Source organism: Rhinoderma darwinii, chromosome 12 (assembly GCF_050947455.1).
Source record: "Rhinoderma darwinii isolate aRhiDar2 chromosome 12, aRhiDar2.hap1, whole genome shotgun sequence".
Lineage (NCBI taxonomy): Eukaryota > Metazoa > Chordata > Amphibia > Anura > Rhinodermatidae > Rhinoderma > Rhinoderma darwinii.
The window spans coordinates 79305265-79327949 of NC_134698.1; the positions used below are offsets into that span (position 1 = coordinate 79305265).

General features: G+C 37.7%; 1 protein-coding gene across 1 annotated transcript in view; it reads left to right on the top strand.

Moving 5' to 3' along the window:
* The window catches only part of TRAF3 (TNF receptor associated factor 3), a 101225-nt gene that overhangs the window by 69364 nt on the left and 9176 nt on the right, over nt 1–22685 (top strand). Inside the window, exons 2-8 of the mRNA XM_075843621.1 lie at nt 2143–2386; nt 3554–3605; nt 10158–10262; nt 13738–13905; nt 14550–14630; nt 15924–15998; nt 22050–22142. Of these exons, the coding sequence (XP_075699736.1) occupies nt 2157–2386; nt 3554–3605; nt 10158–10262; nt 13738–13905; nt 14550–14630; nt 15924–15998; nt 22050–22142 (804 nt within the window). The 5' untranslated portion in view covers nt 2143–2156. The remainder of the gene's footprint in view (nt 1–2142; nt 2387–3553; nt 3606–10157; nt 10263–13737; nt 13906–14549; nt 14631–15923; nt 15999–22049; nt 22143–22685) is intronic.

Below are 22685 nucleotides of genomic sequence, written 5' to 3' on the forward strand. Positions count from 1 at the left end.
GCTCCAAAAAATAAAGTACAAACTTTTTTTCCACTTATTAGCCCACGTGCGATGTTTGTCTCAAGCTTTTTTTAATCTATCTATCTATCTATCTATCTATCTATCTATCTCATATCTATCTATCTCATATCTATCTATCTCATATCTATCTATCTCATATCTATCTATCTCATATCTATCTATCTCATATCTATCTATCTCATATCTATCTATCTCATCTATCTATCTATCTATCTATCTATCTATCTATCTATCTATCTATCTATCTATCTATCTATCTATCTATCTATCTATCTATCTCATATCTATCTATCTCATATCTATCTATCTCATATCTATCTATCTCATATCTATCTATCTCATATCTATCTATCTCATATCTATCTATCTCATATCTATCTATCTCATATCTATCTATCTCATATCTATCTATCTCATATCTATCTATCTCATATCTATCTATCTCATATCTATCTATCTCATATCTATCTATCTCATATCTATCTATCTCATATCTATCTATCTCATATCTATCTATCTCATATCTATCTATCTCATATCTATCTATCTCATATCTATCTATCTCATATCTATCTATCTCATATCTATCTATCTCATATCTATCTATCTCATATCTATCTATCTCATATCTATCTATCTCATATCTATCTATCTCATATCTATCTATCTCATATCTATCTATCTCATATCTATCTATCTCATATCTATCTATCTCATATCTATCTATCTCATATCTATCTATCTCATATCTATCTATCTCATATCTATCTATCTCATATCTATCTATCTCATATCTATCTATCTCATATCTATCTATCTCATATCTATCTATCTCATATCTATCTATCTCATATCTATCTATCTCATATCTATCTATCTCATATCTATCTATCTCATATCTATCTATCTCATATCTATCTATCTCATATCTATCTCATATCTATCTCATATCTATCTCATATCTATCTCATATCTATCTCATATCTATCTCATATCTATCTCATATCTATCTCATATCTATCTCATATCTATCTCATATCTATCTATCTATCTATCTATCTCATATCTATCATCTCGCTCTCATATCCGTTAATCTTTTTTTCTCTTTCTCTCTCATATCTTGATCTCATATCTATTTATGGATTGCATATCTAACACTAACACAATACAATATAGGAGCAAATTTGTAAGTGGCCGGGCTTGTGTGTACACTCAGATTCTTAAAATTAATATTTTGTATCTGTGGCAGTCTGAAGGAGTTGTCTATTTTTTTTTGTTTTTTTTTTTACAATGAGAGAAAGGTATACTGCTTGCCATTATCACTCTAATTGACAAATCTAAGTTTAAAAGAAAAAAAAAAATTAATAAAAAAAAACGTGTCTTGTAAATGGGCTGTGGTTCAGTGTAGGTCCATGAATGAAATATTTTACAGATCATGCTGGAGAATTGCTTATGTAGAGGTGGCTAGAAGCAGTTTTCTGTCACCTGGCGGGCGCCTTCCATGTTATTGGCAAGTTACTGCTGCACAAGTTTTTTTTCTCTTCGATGCAGCAAGGTGGAATATTTTAAAAAGTTACATATTATTTTGTAAAGAAAAAAAAAACCGTTGTGCAAGTGACATGTTACTTGCAGATTGTCAATGACGCTGTGGTGAGGGGTGGGTGGAAGGAAAGAGGTCATGTCAAAAAAAGGAGGTTAAAAGAAAAAAGTTGCTCAACTAAAATCACGTGCAGGTTGAATTATATGACAAGATGAGGCTTGTGCGGAGCTACAAGTCCACGTGTCACCTACATATCCTCTTTGATTTCACTATTAAAGGTTTCAAAAGTTTTGACACGTTTTCACGTTTTATTTTTTTGTGCCGTTTGAACAAGGCCTAAATCCTAAGTTCACAGAATGATGTAGTAGAGCCGAATTTGTCACTTAACTTTTTCAGCTTGCCTGTATCTATGTTTATGCTCCATTTCCTGCTCAAAATGTTCTTCCTGACCCTCGGTAGCTGCAAAAACATGTCTAACAAATGCAAAAATGTTAAAAAAGAAAAAACATTTAAAAATGTAACAAACTATAGTGAATTCTTTTTTTTTACTTGTCGTGAATGTATTTCCCTTCCTGTTTCAGAATTTAGTTATATCATGGATGCTAGCAAAAGGATCGAATTGCAAACACTACAGCAGAGAGCCAACCCCGACCGCAGCCTCGCCACTACCATCTACGTGCCGGAGCAAGGAGGGTACAAGGAAAAGTTTCTGAAACTGGTAGAAGAGAAGTACAAGTGTGAAAAGTGCCGGCTGGTCTTATGTAACCCCCGACAGACGGAATGCGGTCACCGATATTGTGAGACTTGCATGAACTCATTATTAAGGTGAGCTGAACGTACGGTATGGATGTCAGGAGGGCGGAAGGAACGTAGGAGGAGCCCAAAAGAAAGTGGCAACTACTGAGCAATAAACCCGTTCAGGACAGTTGTCAGTTCCCCCTCCCCCACACACTAGAATGAGGGAATGGTGGGGGATGTGATTGAAAACCTCCTGCAAAGCATTATGGTCCCTGATTTTGTCATCGGGGTCAAGTTTGTTTAAAGGGTAATTCCTATCTAAGACATTTATGGCATATCCACAAGACCCGCACCTGTGCCAAGAACCGGGGTCCCCCGGGACAGGGCATATTCACACTGATAAATGTGGGTCCTAGCATGCTTGCTCGGCTGTCTCCGGTACTCCCGTAGAACTGAATGCACAGCCATCTCTTCTATTCATTCTCTGCCCGGATGTGGCGGCTGGCTGGAGGACCCCCATTCTTGACATTGGTCCTGGGACCAGCATCTATCAGATATATCCTGCGGATATGCCATAAATGTCTTAGATGGGATAAACCCTTTAGGTATATAGGATATTTATCTACATTGTTGCAGAATAATTCCTTTAGTCTGGCATCTGGTAATCCAAATACCTTGGTAGTCCGGCACAGAATTTAAAAATAATCTGGACTCACAGAAAACAGAGAACCAAGGATGAGACTCCTCTGATTAAATAGCAGCATAATAATTGATTGTTTTCATCAAGGGTTTGTACCTTTTGGATTGGAAAGCAAGAAGGTTTGATAATCCGGCATCTACTGGATTAAAGGAGTTTTGCTGGGCCTATATACCCGGGGTACAAACTATTATGTTGCTTGGTTAAAGGCTGTTCGACATACAGTGGTTCATCCTCTATTTTTTTTATTTCTGTTTTTGTACATGGTGGGAATATGAGGGGGCAGAATAGGGAAGCCAAGGTTTGTTCTCCACTTCCTCCAGTAGCCGAGAACTCAGAAGTTGGACACTTTTAATAGAAGCTCAATTTATTACACAGCATTTGGCATAAACTTGGTGCACGGACGTATTCTACGTTTAGGGACCTGACCGATTTGCCCCAGTGTTGGAGCGGACTTTTCATATAGATGATGTAGGATTATATACATGGAGGTAATCTAATCTCGTACATTGTTTTTCCTTGTATCAAATTGATCTCTTTGATGTTTTTGCCCTCAGCTCACCCAGTCCACAATGTACGTCTTGTGAAGAAATAATTATTAAAGATAAGGTAAGAACCTCATTCTTGTCAAGCTTTTTTCATATTGCCAGAATTTTTTTTAAAGCAATGACAAAGGTAACAATAATTCCCAAATAGAGAAAGCTAGTACCCGGCAACATCACCAATATTTCCCGGGAAGCAGTAGAGTCCTATGAGGTGTGATGGGTTAATTGTTGTAGTCCATGCAAATGGATATGTTTCAGGGTTGGGGGTAGGTCTTGCTGAATTTTTAAAAAATTTGTGTGAGGTACGTCTTGTTGTGGTCTGGAGAATCTCTAAATGTTTGCCATGGAAGATAAGACTTTGTAAAAAGATGGAAGATTTCTGCTCATGAGCATCCACAATTCACCAAGTAGTGGTCACGGGCCGTCTTGACCCCACTAGAGATGTTGTTTATAGAACTGGTCTGTCAATGTTGTGATCATGGGCCAGTCTTACTCTACTAGTTTATAGAGTTCCTCTGTCCCACTGGTAGTCATGGACATTCTTGACTTAACTAGAGATGTTTATAGATCTGGTCCGTCCATATAGTAGCTATGGGCCAGCCTTACTCTACTAGACTTGTTTATAGATTTACTCTGTTCAACTGGTAGTCATGGATGTTCTTTACTCTTCTAGAGATGTTTATAGAGCTGGTCTCCATGTGGTGGCCATGGGCTATCTTCACTCTACTAGACTCGTTTTATAGAGTTACTCTGTCCAACTGGTTGCCATGGGGGCCTCTTTGCTCTGCCAGTTTATGGAGATGGTTTTTCCAGTTGGTGACCATGGGCCAGCTCCACTGTACTAGAATAGTTTAAAGAGTTCCTCAGTCCAACTGTTGAGCATGGACATTCTTGGCTCTGCCAGACATGTTTCTAGAACTAATCCGTCCATGTGATGGCATGGGCCGTCTATGCTCTACTAGACTTGTTTAAAGGACTGGTCTGTCCAAACTGAAGTTTTGGATCATCTTTGTCAACTAGTTTAAGTCTATAGAGCAGCCAAATATTGATCATGGCTCATCCGGGCTCTACTAGACTTTTTTGATTGGATATGAAGGACGCAGGGCCTACAGTCTAGTCCCCACAGTATCGTTATAATGTGTACAACTACGCATGAACGCCCAGGCAGTATAAACAGTCTGACTGTATCTAGTTAACTGGTTAATATTTGGGAATGACAACAAGCCATTGATTAAAGGAGACTTCACAAAATGTGGTGGTGGTGGGTCTCATAGCATGGACCCACCAATGTCGAAAACAAGCAGATTCTTGCACCGGTTGTCTTTGAGAGTTGGTCACACATGTATGGCCACACCGCCACTGAAGCCATGGAACCTTTCCAGTGCTGTCACTGAATGCTGAAGTGTTGAGGGAAAATGATTATTACGTAACGATGTTAATTCCTGCATATAGTTAAATATGAATAACCCTCAAGTACAATGCTCGGTTAATGAGGTTGTAGGGCTTCCCATAAAATGCGGGAAAGTTTCTTGTGCAACATGATCACTATTTATGTGGCTGAAGGACTTTAGCAACTTTTTCTTAGCCGATGGCATATTTTCTCCACCCAGTTTCTTACAGCTGATGTCCTCTCTGCTAATTGTTTAAAGGGAAACAACATTTTAACGCAGCGGCCTACCTACTTACCAAAGGGGCACTGGTAATGGGCCGGACATATTGGGGAACTGTACTAGCACCCAACCACGTCTCCCCATAGGGGCATATGACAGTGGTAATGGGCTGGACATGTTGGGGAAGGGTGCTTTCGCATGTTAGTAGTATAATAATTATTCTCGCAGATTTCGCATGGAAAAGCCAGTGGATTAGTCCCATTGAAGGGAGCTAATCCTCATGCGGCACATGAAATGACTAAATATGAGTCAATTTTGCCATAGGCAATTCCAACAGGTCTGAATAGAGCCTGAGCGTTTTCCACCTCTTATGTCAGTGCAACATGACTGGATACGATTTGACCCCCCAACTGATATCAAGAATGAAATCCTTAAAGGGAATGTTCACTTTTTAGCACCATGTTGTTTTTAGGTCCAATATTCTATGCTGATTAATTCCAACATATCTTTATGTAGATTCTGAAATCCTCTTTTTGGCCTTCTGGATCACCTCCTTTAGAAGACCGTTTGTCTTTCCACTTTTGGGTGGTCATCTCAGAGAGCTTTCACTGTATTTAACAATTTTTTCTCACTCACTAGTCATTAAAAGGGTATTCTCTAGAATATGTGATACTTCAGGAACCCACCGATCCGGAGATTAAAGGGGCCTGCAGTGCCAGAATATTCCATGACTTTGGTGGAAGTCAAACTGTCGGGACCCCACCGGTCCAGACATTGAAGGGGGCACAGCGCTGGTTTAGCGTTATTGAGATTTTTCAAAGCTTTTCCCTGCACAGTGCGCTCCTGACCACCGGATCTGCAGTCCGGTCCCATTCGCTTTCAGGATCGGTGGGGTTCCCAAAGGTTTGACATTCACTGATCAGAAAGTGATGGCACAGCCTAACAATATGCCATCACATTCTGTGACCCTATAACCCTATAACACTACTATTGTGACATTTTATACAACTGTTGGCCAAGAATTTGCAAGTGGCTAAATGCAAAGGAAGGACATTGAGATGGATCGTGGAAAAAATGCATGATCATGGAAATAGGCGCCATTATTGCAAATAACTTCGGACATTTTGGGAGGACTATTGCACTTGGGGTTGAGAACAGATCTAAGTGCCCATGGCCACTATATGCATAGTCCAATATATTGGATTGATTTGTTTCCGCTGGTAGAGTTGGGGTCTTGGGTTCAAATCCCTCCAAGGCCCCTTGTGTGTGCCCTTTTTTTCGTTGGCCTTAGTGGCAGTGGTAGATGACAAGCTAGATTGGACCACGAGTTTTCGATCTGGGGTGATGGACAAAGATGAAGAAAATGGCAGTGTCTTAACATAGGCGCAAGGTCTAATCTCAAGATGGGTCCCAAATCCATAAAGACGAAGAAGAATCTTCAGATTTTCCAGGGTATTTGTAGGGAGTGCTGCCACTGGCTGGTGAGGATCTGGATTCTGAAGCCTCTTGTCTTGCTGCCACTGTTTAGGAACAACTCCAAGTAATTTGTTCCCTTTTCTGTGATTTTCTTAGCGTCTGGTGCCAATGTGGGAGGACTTGAATGGAAAATGCGACTCATTCAAACTCCGAGTAGAGTAGAGAACTTCAATTACACAGGAACTATTAACTCTTTAGACACCGCATGTTTATGCTATATTAACATGATGCTGAGGATGTAGAGGTATCGAAGGAGATTAAAACGCGTGAGGAAACCGAAATGCAAGCTGACAAAATGAGAGAGCAGAGATTGCCAAGAAAATCCAGTACTCAAAACTCGAGTACTCAAATCATGAACGTGTAATATGGGAGATCCCAAAATGGCTCCCGTTTCAAGTCTTAGGTTATGAATAAGAAAAACTAATAAACCGTGATTACAGCATGAGACATGTACTAAAACTTTGAGTACAATTCTTGAGAGAGGAAAAGTATGTTACAGGTGGTCGCAGCAGTTTATTGCACCGCCTGCAGCATATTCCAGATCCTATGCTAGGTTTCATCATACGCTAATAAATATCGGACTCAATGGATGTAAAGGATCAGCAGTCCCTGTTCATAGTAGCATACTGTGAGGTCTATTTTCCAGACAAAGGGATCCCGTAGGACCTTTATCAAGCCATCAAGGTGACTTGCGGGTCCATTTCCAAGAATGCGCCTTGTTGCTGCTAGGGTGGTAGTATTTCAGTTTACTGCAAATTATAAACTGTGTGAGGCGTCAGAGCTGCAATTTCCCTGCATAGACATTGGGTTAAATGCTAAAATTCTTGCTACTTTCAGCCACCAGTAGAGGGAGTTTGGACAGTACTACGTTGTTTTTATATATTGACCCTAATAAGCTCCCTCTAGTGGTGGGTGAAAGCAGTCAAATAGTTTTATTTTTTAATGCTATGTTTATGCAGGGGATTTGGAGCTCTGTATTATAAAAATGGAGCTCCAACCCCTTAAAGATATGTTATGGAATTAATCAGCACAGAATATTGGACCTAAAAACAACATGGTGTTAAAAAGTGAACATTCCCTTTAAGGATTCATGCTCTATAACTCATGCTGTGTCAGGGATCATTACCATGTATATTGTTTGAAAAATATTATCCTCACACACATGTATATACATTTCAGTTCTTTGTGTAATATACTGATATATAACAAGTTTTTTGTTCATGTCGGACACGCCTATGGAAGACACCGCCCCCTGGAATGCAAGAGGAGTGTACAGAAGAACTTGCATCTGAGAAGCCGGTGGGGATTGGGCACGTCCCACATCTCTAGGGAGGGGGCATGTGTCTTTTTCTGTGTTTTCTTTGTTCTGAATAAAGTTCAGTTCACTTCCTGTCCTATCTGAGGAAAGCTGTGTACCAACAGCTCTCTGGCTGGTTTACTTCTTTCCAGGCATGCCTTCAGCTTTCAATTTACAGAGGTGGTTATTCGGTGTGAAATAACAGGGAGAAGGAAGCTACCCTGAAATTCGGACTTGACACTGTGGCCCCTTCATTCTTGATATCAGTGGGGGGGGGGGGGTCAAATCGTATCCAGTCATGTTGCGCTGACATAAGAGGTGGAAAAAGCTCAGGCTCTATTCAGACCTGTCGGAATTGCCTATGGCAAAATTGACTCCTATTTAGTCATTTCATGTGCTGCGGATCTGCATGAGGATTAGTCCCTTCAATGGGACTAAAGCCACTGGATTTTCCATGCCAAATCTGCGAGAATATTATTATACTACTATCGGTTTTGATGAGGATTTTGATGAGGTTTTGATGAGGATTTGGCGCGGAATACGCAATGAAATCCTCATAAAGTCATGAACGTGTGAAATATGGAAAACAGGGTAGACGATACGACGAAGGACAAGAGATGCTGGCAAAGAAAAGGTTCCTAGAAGAACAGAACAGGGAGAGAGGAAAACACTCCAACTATGACGGTAAGTAAGAAGGTTCAAGGGTAGGCGAATACCCGGGAAATCTAAGAGGGAGGACGGTGCCTGGAAATGTGGCAGGAAAATGACTAAGAACAAGTCTAGAAGTCGGGGGAAGATCTGGCTCATGACTGTCAACTTTTTAGGTTTTGGACCTCCTACGTTTTTTTTTTTTGTCATCTTCCCAACGATGTTTAGTGAACATACGAGGAAATATGGTGACGTCCAGTTGCCTGTAGGGTGAACACGACAGAATATGAATTGTCCCTCGTGTGAGCCATCATTTCAAGTAACTACTCCTCAACATGTGGATGACTGAGAAAACACTTCGTGTATTGGGGGAGTGCCGGCATTTTCAAGGCAGAGTTCACATCTTTAGCATTGTTTGTATGAATAAGCTTGAGTTGAGAAGGTTTGGAAAGTCCCAAACAAGAAACAGGATGCATGTTTACAGGATATTTCTGTCGAAATCTGATCTTAACTCCTTGGAGTATGACAGATCTAGGCTCTCTAAACAAAAGGGAAGGCTCGAGACAGGGAAATTTTAAAGATGTTGACTGATAAGTGCTTCTAGCTTTCAACCTGATCGCTATGACTTCATATAATGATCGTGAGGTCGACTGCGCCACTCCATACAGAGGCATCTCATAAAAAAACATATGACGTCCAGTATACATTTTCTTAGTGTCTTTGGGCAATATATGCCACTATGCAGTGCCATACGTTGGAGGCTTCCATCGGAGGTGCATGTCAAGAAATTCTCGCAACGTATACCCAAGATATACACTGCAAACGCAGCCAAAAAACAACCGAACAGAGTCGTGTCTAGACTTTTTCCAGGGACAAATTTACATTTACTGCCCTAGCCTTATATCTATATACTCTGGTCAAGGAATAGTGGCTTGTTGGTGCCCTTTCCCCCCCGGTTTCATATCGATGGTGGCACAGATGGAGGTGTCAGCACCAACTTCTCCAGTACGGTCAATATTGGTGGTGACCACCTTCTTTCCGGGGGGAAAAAATAGTTCTTCTTGAGAAAGGAACCTTTGCCGTTTCGTAAGCAAGTCACACCAAATCTTGTCCTTCCATGACAACTGTTACATAGTCCTGCTGCTTATAACCGTTTATGTTAATGTCTCCTGGATAATATGGAGTTGGCTGTTTTTGGTTAAATCCATTTGTTAAGGGGAAGCCAACACTGTTGAGTTGATGCCTCTACTTGGATCTTCTTGGGAGGTTGGTCAAGGCCACACATTTATTGGTGAATCTGGATTTGGGTCCTAGTGTGATGCTTGTGACTTTTTCTATAATACAGAAAAAAAATCACCTTCAGATCCCACCTCCGCTGCACCGTAGCCAGTTCATGGTTCCTAAAATTAATCTTCATTTTTTAAAAGTGAATTAATTCTAGGTAGGCTAAGGGAAAAGCTCAAGTAGGCATCCTATGGTGATAAGCATATTAGTGCCAAGAGGATAAGCATTATTGTTCTGGATTATACAAAGCATCCGAATGGAAATGAATTCTATATGCAATAAATAATCTCTTGATTTTCAGGTGTTTAAGGATAACTGTTGTCGGAGAGAGGTGCTCGCACTTCAGATGTACTGCAGGAATGAGAGCCGAGGCTGCATAGAGCAAATAACACTAGGCACTTTATTGGTAAGCTGTAAAGCAAAACCATGTGATGAATATTGCTGTCCTGTAATTACCGGTTTCTTCAGTACAAAGTGCACTGGATTCCATTACTTTGTAACTGCAAACACAGCGTTCCATTCTACCCTCACCTGTCCTATGGAGAGTGCGGCCAGACCTGTGTCTTACTTGTGAAGTCCATTAGAGAGATGGTCTTTCCCCTGCCTTCCCTTCCCTTGTTACATTGCTTCCTATTTTATTTTTTACCTATCTTTTCTTGTTCCTCCCTTTTTTACTTTCCTTTTTCCCTTTCTTAATTTATTTCTTTACTTCATTTGCTTCCTCCCTTTCTTATCTTCCTACGTTCGCTTTCTTCCTTTCCCTCTTTTCCTTCCTCCCTTTCCCTTCCTCCCTTTCCCTTCTTCCCGTCCTCCATTTCCCTTCTTCCCTTCCTCCCTTTCCCTTCTTCCCTTTCCCTTCTTCCCTTCCTCTTCTTCCCTTCCTCCCTTTCCCTTCTTCCCTTCCTCCCTTTCCCTTCTTCCCTTCCTCCCTTTCCCTTCTTCCCTTCCTCCCTTTCCCTTCTTCCCTGTTTCCCTTCCTCCCTTTCCCTTCCTCTCTTTTTTGCTCTTCCCTTCCTCCTTTTTCGCCCTTCCCTTCCTCCTTTTTCGCCCTTTCCTTCCTCCTTTTTCGCTCTTCCCTTCCTCCCTTTTCGCTCTTCCCTTCCTCCCTTTTCGCTCTTACCTTCCTCCCCTTTCGCTCTTCCCTTCCTCCCCTTTCGCTCTTCCCTTCCTCCTTTTTCGCTCTTCCCTTCCTCCCCTTTCGCTCTTCCCTTCCTCCCCTTTCGCTCTTCCCTTCCTCCCCTTTCGCTCTTGCCTTCCTCCCTCTTCGCTCTTGCCTTCCTCCCTCTTCGCTCTTGCCTTCCTCCCTCTTCGCTCTTGCCTTCCTCCCTCTTCGCTCTTGCCTTCCTCCCTCTTCGCTCTTACCTTCCTCCCTCTTCGCTCTTACCTTCCTCCCTCTTCGCTCTTACCTTCCTCCCTCTTCGCTCTTACCTTCCTCCCTCTTCGCTCTTACCTTCCTCCCTCTTCGCTCTTACCTTCCTCCCTCTTCGCTCTTACCTTCCTCCCTCTTCGCTCTTACCTTCCTCCCTCTTCGCTCTTACCTTCCTCCCTCTTCGCTCTTACCTTCCTCCCTCTTCGCTCTTACCTTCCTCCCTCTTCGCTCTTACCTTCCTCCCTCTTCGCTCTTACCTTCCTCCCTCTTCGCTCTTACCTTCCTCCCTCTTCGCTCTTACCTTCCTCCCTCTTCGCTCTTACCTTCCTCCCTCTCTTGTCTGTCGTTCCACACTTTCCTTTCAAATTCATTCAGTCCTGTACACTGCAATACTGTCTATTTGAAAAGAAAGGGAAAATATACATGAATGAAATACTAAAGGCCCTTTTACACCGACCGATAAGCGGCCGGTGCAGCGAGCCGCGATCAACGCTCGTTTGCTCCTGTCACCCAGAGCTATGGATGGGGACAAGCGGTCGTTACTCCGATCGCTCGTCCCCATACATTATTATCATGTCGGCAGCGCGTTGTTTACACAAGGAGATGTGCTGCCGACAACGATAATATTTCACTAAAACGATATGACCAGCAGATGACCCAGCGTTTGCTCGTTCATCTGCCGATCGTTCCCCTGTTTACACCGGGCAATTCTCGGCAAGGAGCGTTATATGAACATTGTCTGCCCGATAATCGTCCAGTGTAAAACCCCCTTAAGTGACAATGACGACACTCTAAACCTTTCAGAATTGTTATCAGTCTATTCGTAGAATCTGATCAGTTACATTACCAAGAATGGTGGCCTCTACATTTACAGACATGACAATGAGTTAGTTCTATATAGCTGGCATTACCATGGAATTGTAATTTAGAGAGCAGCTCCACCTGTAACGTACTTGTATCTGTGTGTTTGTAGCATTACTGGTAATTGCCTCTGCATGCCATTTAATGGTACCAATATGTGGGACTATGGTGCTTTTTTAGGTGCCACCTTCTGTACATCTCCTAACCTGGCTTGGTTTTTCACTCCAGACAAGGAGACTAAAATTATCTTTTACTTATATGTGGCCGAAGCAAAAAAAATCAACAGAACTCGGTGCCGCGTGACAAGTTAAATGGAGATGACCGTAGACCCCATTGCAGTCCTCCACCTGACCACATACAACCTCTGTATACATTCTAACAAATCGTTTATTCGTTGAATAGCTAATCCAATTTCTTTAGAAAGTAAGTCTTGAAGATTTTATTTAGCAAATATTTAACACCAAACATTTACACATTTTGAGCACCTAATACCAAGCAGCTGCTGCCAGGGCATGTAGAAACTTGTAGTTCAACAAAAACTTGTGAGTTACGGGTTGGCCTTTTTCTATAACGAATCGAGAGAAGTATCTTAGAAGCAGTAAAGATATAAGCAGTATATTCATAATCCGATTACGAGTACAATTACAGAAAACGTTTTTTTTGCCTATTTTACGAGGTTTTCCTATAACCTATATTGGAAAAGATAACTTGGACTACCTTGGCTGTCGATTGCTGGTGTACAGTTGTTAACTGAAAAAATACAGCAGACGATAAGGGTACAAACCTACGAGGCGGCAAATAAACATCATTTGAAAACCGTGTGGATTTGCGGTAAAAAAAGCACTTTGGCCCGGTTTTAGGCCACACTTTGGCCCGGTTTTAGGCCACACTTTGGCCCGGACAGGGGCAGCTACCTGTGTCTGTACCCTGAGTCTTATAGAATAATCAATATGTAGTGTAATCCGGCACTTTGATTATAAAACTTAGTGGTCTACTGCAGTCTTTCGGCAAACAAGCAGGGTCAACAGCTAAGGAGGAGGAGATAGGGTAAGTCCACAAGGGACGATTACGAATTACAGTAGCAGGCAAGTGGATGAGATTTAAAAAATCTTATCCACATCCTGCAGGTTTTTTTCCGCATGGAAATTGACCTCCGCTGCACATCCGCAGTAAAAACGGCAACTGCATATTTCAAAAGCATGAATTTTTGATCCGCAGCAACAAATCCGCGCCAAATCTGCATTATTCGGTGCAGATTCTTACTCTGATTTTGCTCTGGAGTGATCTGCAGCAAATCCGACCCGTGTGGACATGGCCTTAAGGTCCAAGGATCTCTTTGTCGGTCTAGGTTATGGGGGAACCTGGTGCAAAAGGCAGAAAACTTCTTTGCGGCCCCTGTGTGTTCTGTAATAGGATTATCAATTTACTGCTTCTTACTTTACTGCTTTTCAGATACTTCGTTTGGCTCCGTCTTTTCGTTGGAAGATGACGTGGTGGCCGTAGACCTTTTTGTATTTTATGCATCAAAATTTTGGGCGGAATTGTAGATTTTTCACGATCCTTTGCCCAAATAAATAATAATTAGACAGCAGGTAAAGTGTGTCCGTCCTAGTGACCGATTCATAATGTTTTTTGTGCGTTTACATTTCAGATACACTTAAAAAGTGATTGTCAGTTTGAAGAACTTTCTTGCCCTCGTTCGGACTGCAAAGAAAAAGTTATTCGTAAGGATCTCAGTGACCACATAGAGAAGACATGCAAATACAGAGAAATACCGTGTCAGTACTGCAAAAACCAAGTACCCCTGGTCGAAATGCAGGTAAAGTGATAAGACGACGCAGGCGACCACCTGCAACTTTGTTCTGTAAAGATTTCATTTATATAATATACTTGGCCCAACGCTGACCTGCAATACTGAAGCCCATAAGGAACTGTCGTAAGAAACCGCCCCGGCCATTGCCGCTCAAAAGCGGTGACATTTCCGTCTTGTTTCGTATGTTTCTATCCAGAAGTTGCGCCTCAGTGAGAGGGACCGAAAACAAGTCTGTGTACCATAGAGCTGCTGTGTATTGTTATAGCAGATAGAACTTGCTGTGACCACTTTTGTGCAGGTAGCCACATGTAAGAAAGTGGTGGTCACCCAAACAGGAAATCTAGTGGTTGCTTGGCGACGGGGTGCAGAGGTGTATAACAGCTGCTGCAGGGAAGGTAAGCTTGTAATGGTTTTCAAGGAAGGCCATTAAAAAAATTATCCTTTTAATAATGCAGATTTAAAGGGGCAGTGCATAGATGGAAGTTTTCTTAAAGGGGCAGTGCATAGATTTTATTTTTTTCTTATTTGTGTTGCATTCTGCATGTGTTTACTGCAGACTGTATTCTATGAATGGAGTGAGTCACAATCTGAAGGATGCCCTAGCAAGTGTTTTATGTAGTCTGATAGTTCTTACTTTTTGTCTTTTGCAGAAGCATGAAGACATGGATTGCCCATCAGTCGTGGTGTCCTGTCCTCATAAATGCAGTGTAAAAAGTTTATTGCGAAGTGAGGTAGGTGCATTGCTATTTATATGGAACGTATGTCTTCCATAGTTTTAGGTCATGCACCTGTGTACACATTGGAGAGATGTAGAAAACTAAAGACAATCACCCGAGGTCCTGGAGATGGAGTTTGGGGTTGAATATTATGACTATGCAGACATTTAAAGGTGTTGTCTGATTAGAAAAAAGGGGATACTTTTTTTTTCTCTCCCAGAAATAGCGCCACTATTGTCGATAGGCTGTGTCTGGTATTGCAGCCAAATCCTATTGAAATGACACAGCTCATGGATATATTTCAATAGAATGGTGCTTAGCTGCAATACCAGATGCAGCCATGAACAAGATTGGCGCTGTTTCAAGAAAAAAATAATTGGAGGCAACATTTGTAATAATGGATGCTTATTAAACCCAAATCTGAGCTTTAAGGGGGTGAAATGTCATTTTTGTCTAGTTCATACTACAAAATGGTTCATTTTTAAAAAAAACACCTTAAAATATCCGATTTTTTCATTGTTTCCTGGGCATCCACTTCCAATATGCTCATTATTGGATAAGATTATCTAAACTAAATTGATAAGATGACCGAAATCGATTGGTTAATTAGGCCTCCAACCTTAGGCTGGGTTCACACGGTGCGTTTTTTTTGCGTTTAACGTGTATTTTGGTTTCCGTTGATTAGCTCCTATTGAGATATGGGAGTTTATCAACCAAAAAAAAAACACAACAAAAACTCAATGTGAACACAGCGTTTGGGTAACTTCACACGCGCAGTTTTGGTGCGTTTTTTTTAAACGCTTGCAGATTCTAGTTTTGGAAAACGCTCCATTTTTGTTGTTGTTTAATCTCTTTAATTGATGCTGCTTTGTAATTGATTGGGTTTTATTACGTCGTTGAGTAAACATGGTGATGTTCTGGGTCTTAATGAGAGCCTAGTTTTGTCTTAAAAAAAAAATTACATCAAAACGGCACTTGTGAAAACATCCTCATTAAGACACAGAACATCAGCACGTTTTCTCAATTACATAATTGTTATAATTAGTTTATAGTCATTCTGCTCTTACCGTAATGGAAATCAGTTCTCCGTACACTGACTTATACACAGCAGCTCTGAGCAAGCATTGCTGCAGTGTAAAGCATGGAGGAGAGACAGAAGCATTCTTGCTCTATATTTGTGACCTTGTGCTTGCATTGTTCTCTAAAGAAACTTGTATTTTATGGAATTTTTACAACTGTCTTTTTGTACCTCTGTGTCATTTATTTATTTTTATAACAAAATACTCATTTTATTTCCTCTCGCTGCAGCTGAATTCTCATTTATCAGAATGTGTGAATGCCCCAAGTAACTGTAGTTTTAAACGCTATGGCTGCAGTTTTAAGGTTAGTGTTCCTTATATTTTAGAACTAAAGGTAAATTCATTATTTCCCTTCCATTACTTGCATAAAACGCTATGGAAAATGTTCCCAAATATTAAAAATTTGCTGCTGCTTCAGGAACAAGGGTAGAAAATATAATTGGTTGGCTTCTGAGGCAAGGTTATTGTTTTAAATAGCTCCATTGACTCAATGGAAAATTGAATGTACATTGCTTTACTTCTACTGATTGTTAGTTATCATATTTCTGCAGAGCTGCATTCATAGCAGTGAGCTGACAGACCCATAACAATTAACCTGTTATCGAAAAACATATTGCAGCTTGTTGCAGTGATCTGTGGCAGATGCATTTCTATGAGAGAAATATGCCTACTGTATAAGGCCCATATAGGCTAGGATATACTATAATACTGTTCCTATATACAAGAATATAACTAATATAATACTGCCCTCTATATACAAGAATATAACTACTATAATACTGCTCCTATATACAAGAATATAACTACTATAATACTGCCCCTATATACAAGAATATAACTACTATAATACTGCCCCCTATATATAAGAATATAACCATTATAATACTGCCCCTATATACAAGAATATAACTACTATAATACTGCCCCTATATACAAGAATATAACTACTATAATACTGCCCCTATATACAAGAATATAACTACTATAATACTGCCCCTATATACAAGAATATAACTACTATAATACTGCCCCTATATACAAGAATATAACTACTATAATACTGCCCCCTATATACAAGAATATAACTACTATAATACTGCCCCCTATATACAAGAATATAACTACTATAATACTGCCCCTATATACAGGAATATAACTACTATAATACTGCCTCCTATATACAAGAATAGAACTACTATAATACTTCCCCCTATATACAAGAATATAACTACTATAATACTGCCCCTATATACAAGAATATAACTACTATAATACTGCTCCTATATACAAGAATATAACTACTATAATACTGCTACTATATACAAGAATATAACTACTATAATACTGCTCCTATATACAGGAATATAACTACTATAATACTGCTACTATATACAAGAATATAACTACTATAATACTGCTCCTATATACAAGAATAGAACTACTATAATTCTGCTCCTATATACAAGAATATAACTACTATGATACTGTCCCTATATACAAGAATATAACTACTATAATACTGCTCCTATATACAAGAATATAACTACTATAATACTGTTCCTATATAAAAGAATATAACTACTATAATACTGCTCCTATATACAGGAATAGAACTACTATAATACTGCCCCCTATACACAAGAATAAAATTGCTATAATACTGCTCCTATATACAGGAATATAACTACTATAATACTGCTCCTATATACAGGAATATAACTACTATAATACTGCCCCCTATATACAAGAATATAACTACTATAATACTGCTCCTATATACAAGAATAGAACTACTATAATACTGCCCCCTATATACAAGAATATAACTACTATAATACTGCCCCTATGTACAAGACTAACTACTATAATACTGCCCCTATATACAAGAATATAACTACTATAATACTGCCCCCTATACACAAGAATATAACTACTATAATACTGCCCCCTATATACAAGACTATAACTACTATAATACTGCTCCTATATACAGGAATATAACTACTATAATACTGCCCCCTATACACAAGAATAAAATTGCTATAATACTGCCCCTATATACAAGAATATAACTACTATAATACTGCCCCTATATACAAGAATATAACTACTATAATACTGCCCCCTATATACAAGAATATAACTACTATAATACTGCCCCCTATATACAAGAATATAACTACTATAATACTGCCCCTATATACAGGAATATAACTACTATAATACTGCCTCCTATATACAAGAATAGAACTACTATAATACTTCCCCCTATATACAAGAATATAACTACTATAATACTGCCCCTATATACAAGAATATAACTACTATAATACTGCTCCTATATACAAGAATATAACTACTATAATACTGCCCCTATATACAAGAATATAACTACTATAATTCTGCCCCCTATATACAAGAATAGAACTACTATAATACTGCCCCCTATATACAAGAATAGAACTACTATAATACTACCCCTATATACAATAATATAACTACTATAATACTGCCCCCTATATACAAGAATAGAACTACTATAATACTGCCCCTATATACAAGAATATAACTACTATAATACTGCTCCCTATATACAAGAATATAACTACTATAATACTGTTCCTATATACAAGAATATAACTACTATAATACTGCTACTATATACAAGAATATAACTACTATAATACTGCTCCTATATACAAGAATATAACTACTATAATACTGCTACTATATACAAGAATATAACTACTATAATACTGCTCCTATATACAAGAATATAACTACTATAATACTGTTCCTATATACAAGAATATAACTACTATAATACTGCTACTATATACAAGAATATAACTACTATAATACTGCTCCTATATACAAGAATATAACTACTATAATACTGCTACTATATACAAGAATATAACTACTATAATACTGCTCCTATATACAAGAATATAACTACTATAATTCTGCTCCTATATACAAGAATATAACTACTATGATACTGTCCCTATATACAAGAATATAACTACTATAATACTGCTCCTATATACAAGAATATAACTACTATAATACTGTTCCTATATACAAGAATATAACTACTATAATACTGCTACTATATACAAGAATATAACTACTATAATACTGCCCCCTATATACAAGACTATAACTACTATAATACTGCTCCTATATACAGGAATATAACTACTATAATACTGCCCCCTATACACAAGAATAAAATTGCTATAATACTGCTCCTATATACAGGAATATAACTACTATAATACTGCTCCTATATACAGGAATATAACTACTATAATACTGCCCCCTATATACAAGAATATAACTACTATAATACTGCTCCTATATACAAGAATATAACTACTATAATACTGCCCCTATGTACAAGACTAACTACTATAATACTGCCCCTATATACAAGAATATAACTACTATAATACTGCCCCCTATATACAAGAATATAACTACTATAATACTGCCCCTATATACAAGAATATAACTACTATAATACTGCCCCCTATACACAAGAATATAACTACTATAATACTGCCCCCTATATACAAGACTATAACTACTATAATACTGCTCCTATATACAGGAATATAACTACTATAATACTGCCCCCTATACACAAGAATAAAATTGCTATAATACTGCTCCTATATACAGGAATATAACTACTATAATACTGCTCCTATATACAGGAATATAACTACTATAATACTGCCCCCTATATACAGGAATATAACTACTATAATACTGCCCCCTATATACAAGAATATAACTACTATAATACTGCTCTTATATACAAGAATATAACTACTATAATACTGCCCCCATATACAAGAATATAACTACTATAATACTGCCTCCTATATACAAGAATATAACTACTATAATACTGCCCCTATGTACAAGAATGTAACTATTATAATACTGCCCCTATATACAAGAATATAACTACTATAATACTGCCCCCTATATACAAGAATATAACTACTATAATACTGCCCCTATATACAAGAATATAACTACTATAATACTGCCCCCTATACACAAGAATATAACTACTATAATACTGCTCCTATACACAAGAATATAACTACTATAATACTGCCCCTATATACAAGAATATAACTACTATAATTCTGCTCCTATATACAAGAATATAACTACTATAAGACTGCCCCTATATACAAGAATATAACTACTATAATACTGCTCCTATATACAAGAATATAACTACTATAATTCTGCTCCTATATACAAGAATATAACTACTATAATACTGCTCCTATATACAAGAATATAACTACTATAATTCTGCTCCTATATACAAGAATATAACTACTATAATACTGCTCCTATATATAAGAATATAACTACTATAATACTGCCCTCTATATACAAGAATATAACTACTATAATACTGCCCCCTATATACAAGAATATAACTACTATAATACTGCCCCTATATACAAGACTATAACTACTATAATACTGCTCCTATATACAAGAATATAACTACTAAAATTCTGCTCCTATATACAAGAATATAACTACTATAATACTGCTCCTATATATAAGAATATAACTACTATAATACTGCCCTCTATATACAAGAATATAACTACTATAATACTGCCCCCTATATACAAGAATATAACTACTATAATACTGCTCCTATATATAAGAATATAACTACTATAATACTGCCCTCTATATACAAGAATATAACTACTATAATACTGCCCCTATATACAAGAATATAACTACTATAATACTGCCTCCTATATACAAGAATATAACTACTATAATACTGCTCCTATATACAAGATTATAACTACTATAATACTGCCCCTATATACAAGAATATAACTACTATAATACTGCCCGTATATACAAGAATATAACTACTATAATACTGCCCCTATATACAAGAATATAACTACTATAATACTGCCCCTATATACAATATAACTACTATAATACTGCTCCTATATACAAGATTATAACTACTATAATACTGCCCCTATATACAAGAATATAACTACTATAATACTGCCCGTATATACAAGAATATAACTACTATAATACTGCCCGTATATACAAGAATATAACTACTAAAATACTGCCCCCTATATACAAGAATATAACTGCTATAATACTGCCCCTATATAGAAGAATATAACTACTATAATACTGCCCCTATATACAAGAATATAACTACTATAATACTGCTCCCTATATACAAGAATATAACTACTATAATACTGCCCGTATATACAAGAATATAACTACTATAATACTGCATCCTATATACAAGAATATAACTACTATAATACTGCCCCCTATATACAAGAATATAACTACTATAATACTGCACCTATATACCAGAATATAACTACTATAATTCTGCTCCTATATACAAGAATATAACTACTATAATACTGCCCCTATATACAAGAATATAACTACTATAATACTACCCCCATATATACAAGAATATAACTACTATAATACTGCCCCCTATATACAAGAATATAACTACTATAATACTGCTCCTATATACAAGAATATAACTACTGTAATACTGCCCCTATATACAAGAATATAACTATTATAATACTGCTCCTATATACAAGAATATAACTACTATAATACTGCCCCTATATACAAGAATATAACTATTATAATACTGCTCCTATATACAAGAATATAACTACTATAATACTGCTCCTATATACAAGAATATAACTACTATAATACTGCCCCTATATACAAGAATATAACTAATATAATATTGGATACAGAATATTAGTCTGAACATGAGATCACTTGGTAAACTTTGAGTTCCTCTTTAATGCACCTCGTGTAAAACAATTTCTGCATAAATACCGGGGGAGATTTCCTAAGCAAAATGCAACAGAATTCTAACAGAAATGCCGCCAAAAAGTAATGTACGTGAAGTGATCCAAAGTAATTACGTTTTTGACACTTTTTGCACCTTCCTAGACCGTTTTGAAAGTGTCTAGAAAAAGGGGTGTCGCTAGGAGAAGTAAAATGGGCTTAGTTTGTTAAGGGCATGAACGATTTTTTTGGGCACACAATATTGCTGAAAAGTACACCAGCCATGAGGTGGCGCCCAGAAGAGAAGAGTCTAACATGTCAAGCAAGATGCGTCAAGTTTATCATTCAGCGTGCACCACTGTAATATATTTGTCGCAGTTTCTGCCTGTCTGCTTTTATACGGTTTAACTTTCAGACCTTATTAATAATAAATATCTTTCACTGTTTTTAGTGTTTTTAATTTTTTTTTTTTTTTTTATCCTTTCAGGGAACAAACCAGCAAATTAAAGCACATGAGGCCAGTTCCGCTGTTCAGCATGTAAATTTAATGAAAGAATGGAGTAGTTTTTTAGAAACTAAGGTACTTTTTTATTTTTTACTTTTTTAATTTTAACTTTATGCATAAAGGCAAAAATTTGGGCAAAAAGTTTGAACTCAATTCGTTTTTTGTTTTTTTTTGCATGAACGCGACTCTTAAATTTATTTTCTCACCGGTTAAATGAATGGAAAAATGACTAACGATGAGGGTCATTATTTTTTGTTGACTTTGATTGTTATTAAGGGGTTTGCTTCCTTTAACTTGATAGTTGTGATTCACTGGAAATCCCAGGATTTGCCAGTCTGACCACAACCCTGTTTGTATAAGACAACAATCAATAAGGAACTGTCTTTTCTCCAACTCGTAGATTTTATTATTTTATATTTACTGCTCTATTTCTTGTTAAATCACTTCACACACACAGATATTTATGTGTGTGTGTGTGTGTGTGTGTGTGTGTGTGTGTGTAAATATTGGGGTCAGAATACAAAGGTGTAAAGTAAAAAAAAAATGTTTTTATATAAGTAAAGCAGTTTATTCATAAAATCAAGTAAAAATTTTAAAAAAAGTATAATAAAATATAAA